The sequence below is a fragment of the Morus notabilis genome, unplaced genomic scaffold, assembly GCF_000414095.1.
Source record: "Morus notabilis unplaced genomic scaffold, ASM41409v2 Scaffold3, whole genome shotgun sequence".
Lineage (NCBI taxonomy): Eukaryota > Viridiplantae > Streptophyta > Magnoliopsida > Rosales > Moraceae > Morus > Morus notabilis.
The window spans coordinates 219,786-237,019 of NW_010359918.1; the positions used below are offsets into that span (position 1 = coordinate 219,786).

General features: G+C 32.3%; 1 protein-coding gene across 1 annotated transcript; it reads left to right on the top strand.

Moving 5' to 3' along the window:
• The first annotated feature begins 4,504 nt into the window (after positions 1 to 4,504).
• LOC21401965 (protein YABBY 4) lies at positions 4,505 to 8,042 on the top strand. Its single transcript, XM_010095370.2, has 7 exons — positions 4,505 to 4,951; positions 5,147 to 5,305; positions 5,501 to 5,624; positions 6,656 to 6,704; positions 6,893 to 6,968; positions 7,242 to 7,316; positions 7,709 to 8,042. The coding sequence occupies exons 1-7, from the start codon at positions 4,853 to 4,855 to the stop codon at positions 7,781 to 7,783; spliced, it is 657 nt and encodes a 218-aa protein (XP_010093672.1). The 5' UTR covers positions 4,505 to 4,852; the 3' UTR covers positions 7,784 to 8,042.
• Positions 8,043 to 17,234: the final 9,192 nt, after the last annotated feature.

Here is a 17,234-nt window from a genome sequence, read left to right on the forward strand (position 1 = left end):
TTGCTCAGCCCATCAACTGTACGATAATACATCCCTACTTTACAAATTATTATTATTTTTCATATCCAATTTTTACAACAAATAATTACAATTTGATTGTTTATAATAGAGGGAAAACTTATCCATTTCGACCAGCTAGCTATAGAAAACCAAAGAAAAAACATTTTCATGTGTGTGTGCTTATTAGATGAAACTAAAGAAAGAGAGTTAAAGTGTATATATATATATATATGTATGTATGTATATGTGTATATTATAACGCCAACCAACAAAAAAAAAAAGAACAGGAAATAAAAAGAATACACTTGGATTGCTGGAAGGAATGCAATCTTGATGACAATCCCAAAGTTATAACAACCAATTTTTTATTTAATAAAGAAAAAAGAACACACACACACACACACACAAAAACCACACAGAGAAAGAGAACAAGACAAGAACTATTGGGCAATTGAGGTGAAGAAAGTCAGAAATATTTACAAAAATGTCTGTAAAGGTTCCAAGGCGCAAGAGTACTTAAGCACTGAATATACTGTAGGTTGCTGGCTTTATGTTTCACTTAACAAGGCTAAAAGAAAAATCTCAATTTTTGACTTTTAAAGGTCTCTCAATTTGTTGATTCAATCTCTCTCTGCTTGGGAGCCTCGCATCACGAGATTACTATAGATTTATAATATCATGGAATGTGCATCCTCCTACTCTTAGTACATGTATGTATATATGTATTTTGATCATCTATCTAATTTTTGCTATTCAAATGACATATGTAACCAACTATATATAGTATGTCACGTAATTTAATGGACTCGGATATACAAAAATATAAAAAGGTCAATTAAAAAGCATTTTAAGTTTTACAATAATGTGATAGAAAATGATTAGTTAAATACATTTGAGACATCACAATAAAGAGAAATCTAAATTCATGTATATATATGATTACACACACACACACACATATATATATATGTATATATATATATATATATATCTTGACCGAGTCTTTTAGAGCATGGCATCATAATTGGTTATGGACGTGTGTGATGTATATCCCCTGGAATTATTTTGTCCCTCACAAGAGGGAATTCATAATAATACTTGTAGGAAGCGCTTTTTAACATCGAGAGACTACTATCATAGTTAGTACTGTATACAGTCAGTGATCATGTCAACATGTTGACACTTGCCCCGTTACCTGTGCAATATATATCTAATAAATATGTATATTATATATACACACATACACACATTGAGTCAAGTAAATCTAACCCTTCACGCAGATGACGAACCACATATTTGCAGCAGAAATGAAACAGATGATCATGTATGCGAATTTAATTGGGACATGTACTTCATTAAAAAGAACTTTTTTTTTTTAAAATCCCAGTACAGTTTAATATTTTGTCTCACTAATATATAATGTGTGCCAGAAAGAGCTTTAAAAGAAAAAGGAAAGAATGAATAAACAAAGTATTTATATTAACTCGTGTGTTAATTAGTACTCTTTTAAGGGCTTTAAAGCTTCACATCTCAGGGAGAAGTGGTTGATCATCCAGGGAGGATATTGAGGTGAGACAAATAATAAAAAAAAATATATAGAATTTTAGGGAGGTATAATCCAAATTTTATAAAATTTTATATACAAAATTAAAATAAGACTTTCATTTGTGGGTGGCTTCACTTCTATCCACAATCTATTATATATACATATTATTCTATTTGAAGAATGCAAGCTTGTTGGCGGAGGTATGGTTTAAATTTTGAATAGGCCATTTGCGATGGTCTGTAAAAGGCCAGCAAACTTTACTACTTTCTTTTTCTCCGTTTACGAACACATTTAATGTTTTGCATACGAGTTACACAGGACCCCATTCCCATTTGTGATTCAATGAAAAACGCTTTTTCTTGGGGAAGAGGAAAAAACATATAGGGGCTTTAAATGATCAATGGATAGTGATGGGTTCTGATTTCTGTAACAACTAAAATTCGAGGCAAGAAACAAGAAAAGAAAAATTCTCGTTAAATTCTAAATAAAAAAAGGCTAAAGGAAAAAAAAAAAAAAAGACGAACATTATTATATAAGGGAATTGGCAACTATCTTTTTCTCCGAAATTAGGGTAGCTTTAAAAAAAATTGTAACGAAAACCCTAGAGATCTGTGGATGGGAATGAATAGGCGTGGGAAAAAGATTCTAACCAAATTAGCAAAAGTAAGCCAAAAAAGAAAGAAATTTAGGAAAGGACAAAGGTGGTAAGAATGGGCGAAGTCTGCCCACTGGGATGGTTTTTACTGACTTAAATACGTATCTGTCTGTGCGTAAGACGAGGGAGATTGAGTGGTCAAATCAGTTAAAAGTAAAAAATAAAAATAAAAAATAAAAGACACCTTCATGTATACTACATACAACATAATAAAACATAACAGAAGTGAGGTATAATTAGAAATATTTATGTATTATGCATATATAATTGTTTTTAAGTAGAGGAGCAATTACATATATTAACTTATTAGAAGTACAATTAAATTTTTTACAAAACTTTAGAAGCGTGAGATTGATGTAGCTCCACCAGTACTAAATATGTATCAATTACAATTGTATCGTTTAACTCACCACAAGTTCACCTATCAATATCCTTCGATGACATTTAGAATTTTTCGTTCATATATTGTTGCAGGTAATCTATGATATACACCCAATATTTAGTACCTCACTAGCGTTGTACTTCTCTTTTCATCAGAAAACTAGAGTACACCACCAATATTAGATTCGAGAATACACTCAAAACACTACTAGCTTCTTTATATTCTTATTTTGAGTGATCCTTTTAAAAATTCCTCGGCTCAACCCATGTTGTATATTTTAACAAACCAATTTGTACCCAAATTATATTTTAAATTGCATGCGCCAAAACCACATTTATTTACATTGAAACTGTTCACCTATGAAAGGGTATTAAGAAGATTTTGTGGTAAAGATCATGAATATTGGAATTGAGCATTTTTTTACTTGGAAGAATTGTTTGATAGGGTGTGCAATAATTTTACTTTATCAAATCACCTGAATATTATATATATTAAAAAATGTAACACTTTAACAAAATTTAACTAAATTTTAATAGTTTAAAAATGTGTTAGTATCCAATGGTAACGTATTGAATTATATTAGAGAAATGGAAAAAACTTTGATACGCAGGGTATGCAAAAATATCTTATCAATTGAATACAATTTTTAACTATTAAGTCCAATTTGTTAGATTATCCAAAAGTTGGAATACTTTATTTAATCGGATGTATATCTGATTTGATTTGATAATTAAAAGATGTAACTAAATTTAGTTTGATAGTTAAAAACTATCATATCGATAGAATACTATTTTCATATCCTATTGTAATACTACCCTATCACAAAGCTCCTCTCTATGGTTTTAGAAGTATACGAATTTATTGTACCGGCTATTTATTATATGAAAAATTCTAAGTATGAAATAAAAAGTATTCTAATAGTATGACACAATTCTAAGGGGACGTTTGGAAAGGGGATTCATGCCATGATTTAAATCATAGTTCGTGGCTCGTTACAGTATTTTCTCTCACAAAAAATACATGTAAAACGAGAATAATTCTGAATCGTGGTTCTGAATCCATGAACCAAACGTCCCCTAAATTATTAAATCACATTAAAATTATATCAAGTTAAAAAAAAGGGTACCCATTAATAGGTTTGCATACCCCACGTACTACAACTTAAATTCTCTTTATTGCATACATTGTACTATAGAGTTTCCCATAATTTTTTTTTTTTTTAAAAAATAAAAACTTTTGGTTGAGAATTTCCTTACAAAATATACTTTTCATTAAAGCGCTAGCATTAGAAGATAGAATTGATTTGACTGATGTATGAGTGTACGCATGATTAGGTTATTATGGTGTTTTTTGTTTGGGTTTGAAGGCCAGAGGGAGAGAGCCCTAAGGAGCCGGAGAGGGGGGCGGAGGGTGGGAGCAATAGGGCTTATTGTCCGGGAGATTGAAAGAAGAACCGTAGGATGTCTTCGGGGTTCGGAAATTGAGGCAAACAAAATTTCTTTAAAAAAAAAAAAAAAGCTTTTGAGTTTGAGAACCACACCACAAGACAACACCCTCTTTAACTTCTGAAAACAACAGGTGAGTGTGTGAAAGCTATATCACCCCCATGCACAAGTCCCTTTCTGGCTCCTCTCCCCCACATCTGCCGCCTCTCTCTCTCTCTCCAATGAGCATCGGGAATGCCAACCACACATGTTATTATCTCTTATACTTAACACTATGTGCGTATGTTAGACTAGATATATTTAATATATCTATGTACATACACACACACACACACACGGTTATATGCAATATATAGTACATATGATATGGATGGATGTGCATGCATATATCATACATTTTATAATGTCAACATGCATGCATGCCAATGCATATATACATTCATGTGAATGACCTATAAACCACGCCAATAAACAGAGGCAAGAGAGAAAGAGAGTTTTCTCCATATCTCTGCGGCCTTTCTCACTAATGCCTCCCTCTTAAACCTACTAGACCAAATAGATCACCCCGTCCTGTTTTTCTCTCTCTCTTTTGCTACCTTTCTTTCACACAACTCGTTATCAAAGGGCCAACAAAATTTAAAAAAAAAAAAAAACAAAGCAGATCCAAGGTGGTGGTTAAGCTGTCATTCCCATCAATCAATCAATCAATCAAAAACAAGACCAATCATCAATCAGAGTGTGTGTGTGTGTGTTTTTTTTTTCTTTACTTTTCTTTCTATCTCTCTTTTGTTTATAAAAGAAAAGAGGAATCAAGTCCAAAAAAAATGTCATCCTCTTCTGCTTCAACATTGTCGCTGGACCACCTCCCTCCTTCCGAGCAACTCTGTTATGTCCATTGCAACATTTGCGACACTGTCCTTGCGGTATAATTCTTGCTTCATCGTATCCTTGTTTCTGATTTAGCCCCTCCTTTAATTAGCCCGTTTTATCACCACTCAAATCTTTTGCTTCATAATTTTTTGTTTTTTTTAAATAAATATTTCTAGGGTTTATATATATAACACAGATATATATTTTTATATATTTGGTGTTTATATGATGATGCTGTATTGTTGTAGGTGAGTGTTCCTTGTACCAGTTTGTTCAAGACAGTCACCGTTAGATGTGGGCACTGCACCAATCTGCTTCCTGTGAACATGCGTGGCTTGCTTCTGCCATCGGCTAATCAGTTTCATCTGGGTCACTCTTTCTTCACTCCTTCTCATCATAATCTCCTGGTATATACATATTATCATATATCCATGGCCATGGAACACTTTGGTCTCATTATTATGCTATTTTTTGTTTATCTACAAATTAACTTATCAGTGAACTAATTATATGAGTATGAATATTTATCTTGACACACACACACACACACACACACACATATATAATATATAATCGGTACATATTGTACTTTGATGATGCAGGAAGAGATTCCAAACCCAACCCCAAACTTTCTGATGAATCAAACAAACATGACTGACTTTGCTGTACCGCCTAGAGGAGTAGCTCATGATCATGAACTTTCAAGGCCTCCTGTTATTAACAGACGTACGTTACATTCCTCTGCCATACACATACACACATATGTGTGTCTGTATATATATATATATACATATATATCAAATTATCTTCTTTAATAAGTTTCTGGGAGATCCCGGGTTTAGAATATGGTTGAGACTTTTGTTTTATTTTTCTTTTTTATACTACTTTGATTAAAAAAACAAAAACAAAATCAAAATCAAATTCAGCGTTCCATCTCTAATGCTGAAAATTTTTAGCCAAAACCAAATTTCTTGTGCCTCAGAACCTTTATCTTGAGCCCTTAGTTTGAGCACCAAGAGACTTTGAAACAAAAAGTGGGTCGATCAAGATCTTTCGTTTGTGGTGTATGAAGGAGAATGATAATAACAGATCTTTCACTTTTTTTTTTCACTTCTTCCATAAGGAGAGTGGTACATTTTAAACTTAACTTGCATGCCATCGAGATATTTCTTTGAGAAGACAAATCTGCCTAATGCAATTTGCACCATATATACTTTTCTTCAACTTTTTACGTGAAGAACTTGTTTGATTTGCTAACTAACTAGCTCTAGCTTACTGAAATCTAGACTATAATCTTGGAGGAAAAAGATTATTGTTGGCCTTTATTTGTATACATGTATCTGGACCTTTTCTTCGAACAAGATGAGGTGCATGATCCGATCCCCCGAAAATATAGAGATGGTGAAACTTGGGACCATATATTCTTCTTTCTTCCACAACTATATAGTCAGTGTTTTTATTTTTTATTTTTTTAAAAAAAGTGTGAGATGCAACTCTAGTGATGTATACAAAGACTTAGAGATCATGTACATAGAAAAGATGACATTGAATTGACGGTTCTAGGCAGAGAGAGAGAGAGAGAGAGAGAGAGAGAGAGAGAGAGAGAGAGAGAGAGAGAGAGAGAGAGAGAGAGAGAGAGAGAGAGAGCGAGAGATGGGTGTGGGGTTGGGGAAGCAGAAATGCACTAAAAGTTAGCAATTTGATTCTTTAATATGTGTCTGAATTAACTGTCTATCTCTGTGCCAATATTGTCTCAGCCCCGGAGAAGAGACAGAGAGTCCCCTCCGCATACAATCGTTTCATCAAGTGAGTAATCATAACCTGCACATATGTATGTATGTATGTATAAGTCTTTCAAAAAGATTCTCTCTCTCTCACACTATATATTTATAATGTTATGTATATGTATATGTATATATATATATATTATATACTTCATTGTTCTGCTAAAACTGAAGCGAAATGTGAATCAACCATTATATGTTTTTTTGCAGGGACGAGATCCAACGCATCAAGTCAGTAAACCCTGATATCTCCCACAGAGAAGCCTTCAGTGCAGCTGCTAAGAATGTAACATCAATAATGCCTTTCTCTCACCAAAACAAACTTTTTATTAGTCTATAATATATTAGTACCAGTCCCTCTTTACCAAAATAGGGTTTCGTTTTCTTTTTTCTTCTTTTTTCTTGCCCGTTTTCCTAAAGAAAAGAAAAAAGGTATTCTTTATATCCTATTTATACAATGATAAAAGGCTAGCTAGCTATAAGTATTAACATTGATTTTTTTTTTTTTTTGGTGGGGGTCTTTTGAAATGTGTAACTTGTTTTGTTTTGTCTCTGTCAGTGGGCTCACTTTCCACACATTCACTTTGGTCTCATGCCTGATCAGTCTGCGAATAAGAAGACAAACGTTCGCCAGGTAATTGCCTAAGTTATGTGTTGCTAGTACCACCTTGTTTGTTAGGACAAACTTACATTTTATTCAAAGAAATTGAACATCAACCATACATAATGTAATCACATCCAAACAAGTCACATAATTCGCTAGATACATAGTGGGCTACTTTGTTCCCCTCTGGAGGAATGCAGCAAACAGAGCCACTATGCGCGAGGCTAATAAATTTTCTAATAGTATAAATAATATCAGCTTATGGAGATGGCATCGACCATTCTTCCTAATTAGTATCTCTTTCGATCCATCTAGTTCATTTTGAATATCCATATTGAAACTACTATTTAACGATAATATTCTTTTTTTTTTTTTTTTTTTTTTTTTTTTTTTTTTTTTTTGCTGTTTGAATATTTGTATAGGAAGGAGAGGACGTTCTGATGAAAGATGCAGGGTTTTTCGCTTCGGCTAATCATGTTGGTGTTGCCCCTTACTAATCAAGGAGTACTACATATATGAAGTTCGTTGTGACTTTGAAGTGATGATGATCTTACCAAGACCAACCAATATGGATAATATAATATAATATGGTAGTAGAAGAGGCTTTTAATTTTAATCTAATTAATGTCGATACCTGCCTAGAACATAAGCTTCTAGATCTTTTATCCCTAAATTCCGCTGAACAAGGACCTTTTGTGTTTCAAGACTTTTCATCTTTTATTATGCTAAGCTATGAGTACAATGCTCACTTATGTACGTAGTCGATGCTAATTAATTATCAATTAACTAGATATAAGCTATATTAATTACGTACCTTTTTTTTTCTTATGTTGCTAGATATATATTGTCCTCAATACTTAAAAAAAGAATATATATATTTATATATATATGCTTCCTTTATAGTTTGTGTGTTCATTATTAATTCTACATTTATAGAATGAAGTGAACTAGGTTAATTAAGTTGTCCTTCAGGTTATGCCGTCTTGGGATAATTTTCATGAAATTATTTGATAGCCGGAAATTAAGTATAGGCTATTTTATTAGATGGTAAATATGTGCCTCAATTTGTATATTCTTATTAGTATCTTTTCATCTCATACGAAGCAGCTGGGAGATCTATCATTTAGAAATGGACACACAATTCGGCCTATGAAAAATATTAAAGGAAGTTTAATTTTATTTTTATGCCTCAACAATATATAATTGGTTCTCTCAGTTAATTTCAGTTTTTACAAGTTGTAGAAAAGACGTACATCAACTAAAGAAACACAGATTTTGGTAATCGAACATATTATAAGGTTTGTTTATGTTGATCGCTTGTTGAATTTTTTTTTTTTTTTAAAAGAAAATTATGACTGACTTCACTTAATCACTATGCAATTAACACACATTGTAAAATAAAAATTCAAATCACTTCTAAAATTTAGAAAGACTTTTTCGAATTTGTATTATTGTTTAGGTGAGAAATACTGTTTGCATGTATACATATAAATTGATTTTATGTATATATTAGTTTAACATAAAATATTTTAGATCACATCACAAAGAAGTAACTTTTAAGACTAACTTTGAATATTGGAAGGATGAAACTAAGGAGAAGAGAATATATAGCTTCTCACTTAACTTAAATGACCCTTAATGACTTACAAGGAAGAGGCTGCAACAAAACCTGAGGACTAAAGAGAGTTTGAGAGTCAAAAACTGTCATGACCGAGAAATTTGTTGAAGAAATTATTATATAAGATAAATTTTTTTTGAAATTCTTAATATTATAACTATTTATACTTTTATGATAAGTATTTATTGATATTGAATAACAAAGTACAAGTTAAAAGTAAGAAATTTCTAAACTATGATACAACTACCGAATTTCACACTGTAATCAAGAAAGAGGCATGTAACGTTGTGTTATTCTCACAAGGGGACAAATACATGAATATTAAGTTTAAAAAAAGAAAAAGAATTGAAAAACATCAATTCTAGAGTTTTAGAAACAATCAGAACGAAGAACGGACGAAAAAAGGGTTCGAAAGGCCGAACCGAGAAAATTAGGATTTTTGACCGATTAGGGTTGATTGAGTCAAAATTTATTGGCCAAGAGTCAGCATATAGGTCACTCTTGAAAAGTTAGTTAAGGTTGAGTAAAGTTGACCATCAACTGTCCAAAAAATGCGGGTAAAATGCGAACTGGATAAGAATTAAACTGAACCGAAATAAGATAGTTATTAACAATGAATGGTTGAGATTTAAAGTGATTAATGGATGGAGGGCTGAGATTAGGACACTTGGAAGGGAAGAGAGTGGCCGGCCAAGTTTTAAGGTGAAAGCAAGTGAGATATTTTGATGATTTTGTAAAAAAGACCCTAGAAAATGTCAAAATTGTACTTAGGTCCCTCATGTTTTTTGTGGCCGGTTTTAGAAGGGAAAATACAAGAAAAATGTCCATTTTCATGCAAGAAAACATAGAGAACTCAGCCAAAAAAAGAGCGGAAATTTTTTTTTCCCAAAGTGAGAAAATCGAGTTCAAATCGAAATCGGCGGAAAACTACTATTGATTAGCGTCACCGGAACTTATTATTCATTCTTCTAAGGTAAAATTTTAATTTTTCTCCTTTTCTACCATGGCAGAAAGTAAAGAAACATATAATATGATACTGCAGATGTAGGTGTGCGCACCGAACTGCAATATCATATTATGTGTTCCTTTATTTTCTGTACTTTATTCTACTCGAGTAACTGAACATAATTAACCCGGATCTTAATTAATTAAGTCATATTCCAGACAGTGTTTGGTATGAGGATTCGTGTCATGGTTCGTGGCTCACTACAATATTTTCTCTCACAAAGAACAGACGTAAACTGAGAATGGTTCTGAATCATGGTTTTGAATCCATAAACCAAATGTCCACTTAATGCCAATAATGAAAAATAATCGAGGACCGATCCAGTACAAAAGACTATATTGAACTGACAACAATAATTAAGATATTACAGCTAGGGGTGATATTAATATTATAGTTAACTTTTTTTCTAGTTTATTAATCTGATCATGATTTAATTAACAACATTTTCATGAACCTTGTTTGCAAATGACATGACAATTGATCTATGGGTGTTCATTGAATTTACCAATTCGATCAATGTGGATAATCCAATTTATTATTGTGGATTGAATAGGATTAAAAGAATTTTAGATCGGTAACGAATTGAGATTTTTTCCCGATCTGTAAAAAGAAATTGGATTGTGGGTTGAACATCTCTCAATCCGCATAATTCACCAATCCGAACTATATATATTATAATTTTATGTGTATATATATTATGTATAGAATGTCAATACTATTTTAATTTTATGTTATATTTGTGTTTAATTTTGTTATTAATTTTATGACAATTATTTTTTTTTAAAAAAAAGAGATGGAATAAATGAGTCAAGCTTCAAAATATAGGTGAATCCTCGAATCTGTAGTACCCATTGAGGATTGGATTAGATTGGATTGAGAATTTAACAGATTAGTAATGAATTTAGATTTTTCATTCTGTAATATCAGATTGGATTGTAGATTGACCCCTAATCCGCACAATCCAATATGCGAACACCCAACTAAATCATGAACTAAAATAAATTTGTGAGTAGCGTGTGTGTGTGTGTGTGTGTGTGTGGCTGTCTATTCTAAAATGATCAGAAGCTGGACATTTTATTTTTGTTTTCTTTAACGTTCTAATTTAAAACAAGGCATACGAAGGTCGCTGCACGAAGCGGTGTGCCTCATCACTTTTGTCAGTGGGTCATTGCTTCGGTGTATTTGCATATAAATAGTGAAAATAATTGTTTGGAATTTCTTCAAAAATGGCAATCCCAATCTCAAGGAACATTTGTCCTGAGAATGACTCAGTTTTCTTTAACGATGAATGAAATTTAATTTCACGCTACATGTAGTAGTTACGAATTTAGTCAAGAAAAATGGCTGAAGTTCACGAGTTCATAATTAGTCATCTTGCTGAAAATTTCTGGTCCAATATAATTGGGATTCCTCTATTCACTTGGGTAAATTTCTTTTTATAAGTTAGTCAAATTTGTTGTACTTTATAATCTTTATTAAGTTTATTAGGGTTTAATGCATTTCATATCCGTGGATGTGTAACATTTTGCAAATTAAAGGAAGTAATGAATCAAAAGTTCTGCAATTTCCACCCCTAATTAGTCTTCTTTAGCTCAAGATTAACTTTCATTCCATTTAAATAAGTGTTTATATATTTTCTCTGCCATATATAATATCACTGGGCTTCCTCCACACAAAAATGTAGAATTAAATTCATAATACCTTCCTTATATATACCAATTACCTATGATTTCTCAGCAAGCACCTGATGTATATATAAGACTTTCATGCATGTTAATTGTAATGAAAAACATTGTTAATTAGTAAATCACGTGAAAATTATCCAAAAATGGGTCATAAGTACTAATAGGGCAGTGAAGACAGCATATATATATATATATATATATATATATATATGACTGATCAACTGTTGAAGTGTCACATCGATCATGAGCTAACAATATTTTATGTACGGTAGTAACTAAATCTCCTATGATAACAGTGAAAGAAAATTGGAAATAGTAGCGCTTGGTTCCAATTACTTGCTTTTTTGGTCGGTTTAATTAAGGACATTTCATAAACTGAATTATGTGCCTCCAATGTGGGAGCTAAGCGAGCTTTCCAAGCAAAGGGATATACACATATACATTCATATATGTATACATATATTTGCATGTCAAAGGGTGAATAATATAGATCCATTTATATAGATATTTATGGGGTCAAAGAGGAAACTTTAGAGCAAGAAAGCGTGACTGGACTAGAAAAAGTGGTACTCGAGAATTATGCATAGGATGCGACCATCACCCAAAGGTTCGTTTACAGTTCCCAATAACTATATACTGTTGCGATCAAAGGTAAAGAGATATGCAAAAACTAACCTTCACTATTTAACTGCATGCTCAAAGTAGATCTCACTATGATTTCTTAAATATATATATATATATTAAAAAAAAAGAAGCTTTCTCTGGCCATCTGAATCACTTGTCCCCCAGCTTCCCCATCCATTTCACTTCAAAAGAAGCATGAGAGAGAGAGAGAGAGAGAGAGAGAGAGAGAGAGAGAGAGAGGAGAGAGAGAGAGAGAGTTCAAAGTTCAAAGTTCAAACAAATCGCAATCTTCAACTCCAACATCTCAAGAAGCACTAAATTCCAGCTTTTGGGATAGCACTTTAGTTGGCAATGTTACATATTATTAAAAGGAGAGTCCACAGACGTGTTCTTATTGATATTATATACTGATCTGTGTTCTTTGACGTTGATGCAACATCATGGTTACTTCAGTGTGATGTGCATCTTAGATTTAGTACTAAAATCGATTCGGATATATATATATATATATATATATATATCTGTCCCAAATATCTTCGTGATGTAGGCTTCACATTAACCCCATACCAAAACTTCTTCAACAATTGATGAAAAAAAAGGTGCTTTTAAGCTAAAGCCTTGATGAGCCTTATTTATTTACTTATACAAAATAAAATGAAGAGAGAACACTTTTAAAGGAAATTTAGCACATCACCCACTAAATTTTCTTTCCACACACTAAGCTCTCTTTTCAATTCATTGAAAAAAAAAAAAACAGAGCAACCAAAGACAAAAAAAAAAAAAAAAAAAAAAAAACAAAAAAATTTCGTAGCCTTGGATCTTATATGATTTTGATTTGCTTAGGTCCAAAAGTCTTGTGTTATCACCTTCTCCTTTGTCTTTAGAACTTCATTAATCCTATTAAATTTATGAACGGGTGTTCGCGGTTAGTTTAAACGGTTTTTTTTTTTTTTTTTCAGAAACCACCAATTGAATTATAAATAATTTTTTCTAGACGGTTTGGGCAGTTTAATTTTTTTTGATAAAAATTAAATTGAACCAAATCACTCTTAACCTGTTTAGGTGGTTTGAGTTTAAGACTAAAAAAGTTTTTAATAATTCATAAAAATTATAAAATCGTTAAAACATAAAAATAAAAAAAAGATTCAAGTTTACAATATAACTCAAAAATAGCAAATGTATAAAAGTTCACCATTTAAAGTCTTAATACAAACCAACATAAATATGATATGATGTATTTTATATGTGTAGATTATTATCATCGATAAAAACTAAAATAAATGTGAAAAATATTTTAAAAATTAAAAAAGTATATATGTATATTTTTAGGCGGATTATTAGGCGGTTTAAAGAGTTTAAATCACAAATCAAACATCTCAATAAATTAGATTAAAATCCTAACCAAATAGCTTGATAATCAAAAAATAATTAACAATTTGATTCGGTTTGAATTGAATTGGGAGCTTTTGTGCTTTTTGCGGTTTGACGGATTTTTTGAATACTATAGTCTATAGATGGGAACACGATCCTTCTGAAAGAGAATCTAAAATCTGGATTGGTCTATATATTTAAACAAAAAATTAAACTTTTTGTGAGATAAAATACTGTAAAAAGACTGTGATTCAAATTTACAAAACAAAGAGGCTTCAATACTTGTTGGTTATGATATTTGAATAAGTCGAGCAATCACTTGTAGATATTTTTGCTTTGGAATAAAACAATTAGAATAAATAAGTCAACGACTTAACTAAAACGTGCACTATCCATATAGGTTGAGTCGGATGATGCATCAAAAACTAATTTAATATATTATTAAATATTTTAATGTAAAAACTATTAACTATTAATCCATTTTAAAAACTTAAACTATTAGAAGGTGGGTCAACCATAATCTAATATTATAACACTTTTTTCACATGTAGACTGAATAAGAATTGAGGGTTTTTTTTTTTTTTTTTTTTTTTTTTTTTTTTTTTTGGGGTTTTTTTTTTTTTTTTTTTTTTTTTTGCTATTTGTTTGGGGTTTTGTGTTGTTTGTTTTTATTATTTTACCGTTTAACATGCGGACAACCATAATTTATATTCTAACAAAAACAATAGCTTGAAGTGAGATTGAGTGAAGAATGTTGTGTCAAACATCAAATTAAATATATTTATGACAAAATATAAATAACATAAAAAATTAAGAGAACACGAGGATTTAACGTGACTCGACTTTTGACTTACATTCACAAACAGAAACGATAAAAAAATTACACTATAATCAAAAGAGATTACAAAAGTCTGCCAAATATCTCTCACGATCCAAATCCTGAGTATACCTAAAACCTCTCAACCTAAAAACAAGAACACCAAATATCAAAAAATTAATTCTTTAACTTAATCTCACTTAAAAGAAACAAAAGAGAGAAAATATGTATCAATGGGAATAATCACAAAGGAGGGAATTAATCCCTTACCCCCTTATATCATCACACTTTCTAAAAATATCCCTTTAAATCAGATTACCCCTTTCGTTTATTTCTATTTTCCCCCTTCTCTCTAGCATCTTTCACTTTCTCCTCTCCCGGTCATTTTCTCTCTTCACTTTCCCTCCCTCTTTCCGGCATCTCCTTCCTCCTCTCTCTCTCCGCCGATTCTCTCTAACGTCATCGTCGCGGTCCATCGTCGGTCCGTTGCAAATCCGGCATCACTGTCCATCGTCGGTTCTCTTGATAGCGCCGTCAGTGGATCGACGTGCGAGGTTCGATCGCGAGAAGTTCGAGATGCCGTGTGGTGTTGCCCCTCCTCTTCTCTCTGCCGGAGTTTGCCGATCTCGTTGCAACGTCCGTCATCTGCTGGGATCATGGCTGCGAGGAAGGCTCCTATGTGTCGTCCACTCTCTCTCCCTCTGTCCGGCATCCCTGCTTGGATTCAGCGGCGATCACGTTAAGTAGCTTATCAAGTTTCAAATCCATATTAATTTGTGCACTGCTCTTGGTAACATTCAAACCACAGATAGGAAGCAAGGTCGAAGAAAGATACCTTGAAGGCACGTGAACAATCTGCAAAGTATGTCCCAACACTCATTTCCGTGTCCTTTCTTTTTTTCCTGAGTTGTTATCTCGTTGATATTTCTCGTAATGGGTGCTTTCATATTGGCTCAGGACTGCAACCAAAGTGAACGAATTGTTGGGTAATGTCAATGCAAGTAGTGCAGTTATATTTAACTAAGATTCTTTGATATGATGACATATTTTTGCAATTCATTGATATATCTTTTAGAACCTGATAATTGGACTTATGTGTTTGAGATTTTTGGATTTATGTGTTTGATCATTGTGGTTTTAAAAAACAAAATAATCTAGCAGTAGGATTTTAGAAATTTTTTTTTTGGGTAATATTTGAGATTTGATTTTGCTATTAGCTGGTTGTTTATGTTTGAATTTGTACTACTTTGATTTGGACTCTCATATTTGTCCTTTTTTTTGTTTTTATTTTGTTGCTCAATTCTTGTGATTTTGTGAATTTGACATATTATTATTCATAATCTAGTAAATTATTGAAATAGTTTAACAGACTACGGGTCATAGCCTGACAGACTACGGGTCATAGTCTGAGGGGCTACATGTCATCGCAGGGGGCTACGGTTCATAGATCGGGGAGCTACAGGTCATAGCCGGGGGTCTACGGGTTTAGCCCGGGGGCTATGGGTCATAGCTGGCCACCGGAGACCCGTCAGCCAGCCACCGCTTGGATAATAGACTGTTGAGGGTATTTTAGTAATCTACTAATGGGTCATTTAACTAGTCTAGTCTAAAGGGGTGGGAAAAAAAGAAAAAAGAATCTAACGTTTGTGGATGGGCCTTGGGCCCAAACAACAAAAAAGGGCTTAATTAAAGCCGAAACCCAACAAAGAAAAGGATCTTTCTCATCGAGAGAAGTTGCGAATTAATCAACGAAATATTTATACAAAATGATCACTTTTACACCCACGTTTAGAATATGTCTCTAATTTAACAATAATATTATTGCACCATGAATGAGTTATCTGACCATACCTCTAAGTGAAGACGTTGAGAGTTACGGAAGTTAGGATTAAACTTAGCCGTCAAGAGTTAACGGTTAATCCTTAGATTGAGGAACTCTTATATAGTTGAGAGATCGTGATAGAGAAGTCTCAAAAGGGTAATGAAAATATCTATATAGAGAAGTCGACAAGTCCGGGATAAGGTAGAAGATCAATTCAAAAGCCCGTCAAATCAAGAGAAGATAGCCCTTATCTCGCATTCAAATTCAAATAGAAGACTAGATATGAATTATCTTCTACAACCACCTATTTATAAAAATTAAATATATAGATAAACCTACGGGAATACTGGTACGGGGATGAGATAAGAATCTTACCTCGTAATGTAATTTAGAGATAAGAGATATCATGTATATGAGAACCTATAAATAAAGGTTGAACTCCTCATTTATTTTCTACGCACAATTTCCTACTCTGAGAGAGATCCTCTGTACTCTTTAAGATTTAGTGCATCCACAAGTGGACGTAAGCAACGAGATTTTACCGAACCACTGTAAATTTTCGTGTTTTTTTAATTTTCTGCATTTATTTTCGGTCAATTTGAGAGAGTGATGACGCGAGTGTTCCCGGAGAGGTTAAATTCTAAGTTGACAAATTTTTACAATCAACAAACATTAATGTGTCTATTTTATAGTTATTGAGATAATATTATCCTAAATATATCCTTTTTGTATGGATGGTTATGGGTGGTTAATAGAGGATAAAAATATTATTACAGCTTATTTGACAGACTTATGTGTAAATATCACAATGAATGGACATTCATTTTTTTCATCTTCCGCCAAATGGACATATATGTACTTAACTCTTAATCAGCCAAGATTTGAAACTTTTTCTCGGAGCCCCTGCGTTTAAGGGAGGCATGACCCATGGATTTTATAAATTGTCGTAAATATATATATATATATATATATATATATATATATATATATCACTATATATTTATA

Coding starts and splice junctions, on each gene's coding strand:
- LOC21401965 (XM_010095370.2), top strand. CDS start 4,853: ATGTCATCCTCTTCTGCTTCAACATTGTCGCTGGACCACCTCCCTCCT. Junction 5,306..5,500: donor CTTCTCATCATAATCTCCTG/GTATATACATAT, acceptor TTGATGATGCAG/GAAGAGATTCCAAACCCAAC. Junction 6,705..6,892: donor GCATACAATCGTTTCATCAA/GTGAGTAATCAT, acceptor GTTTTTTTGCAG/GGACGAGATCCAACGCATCA.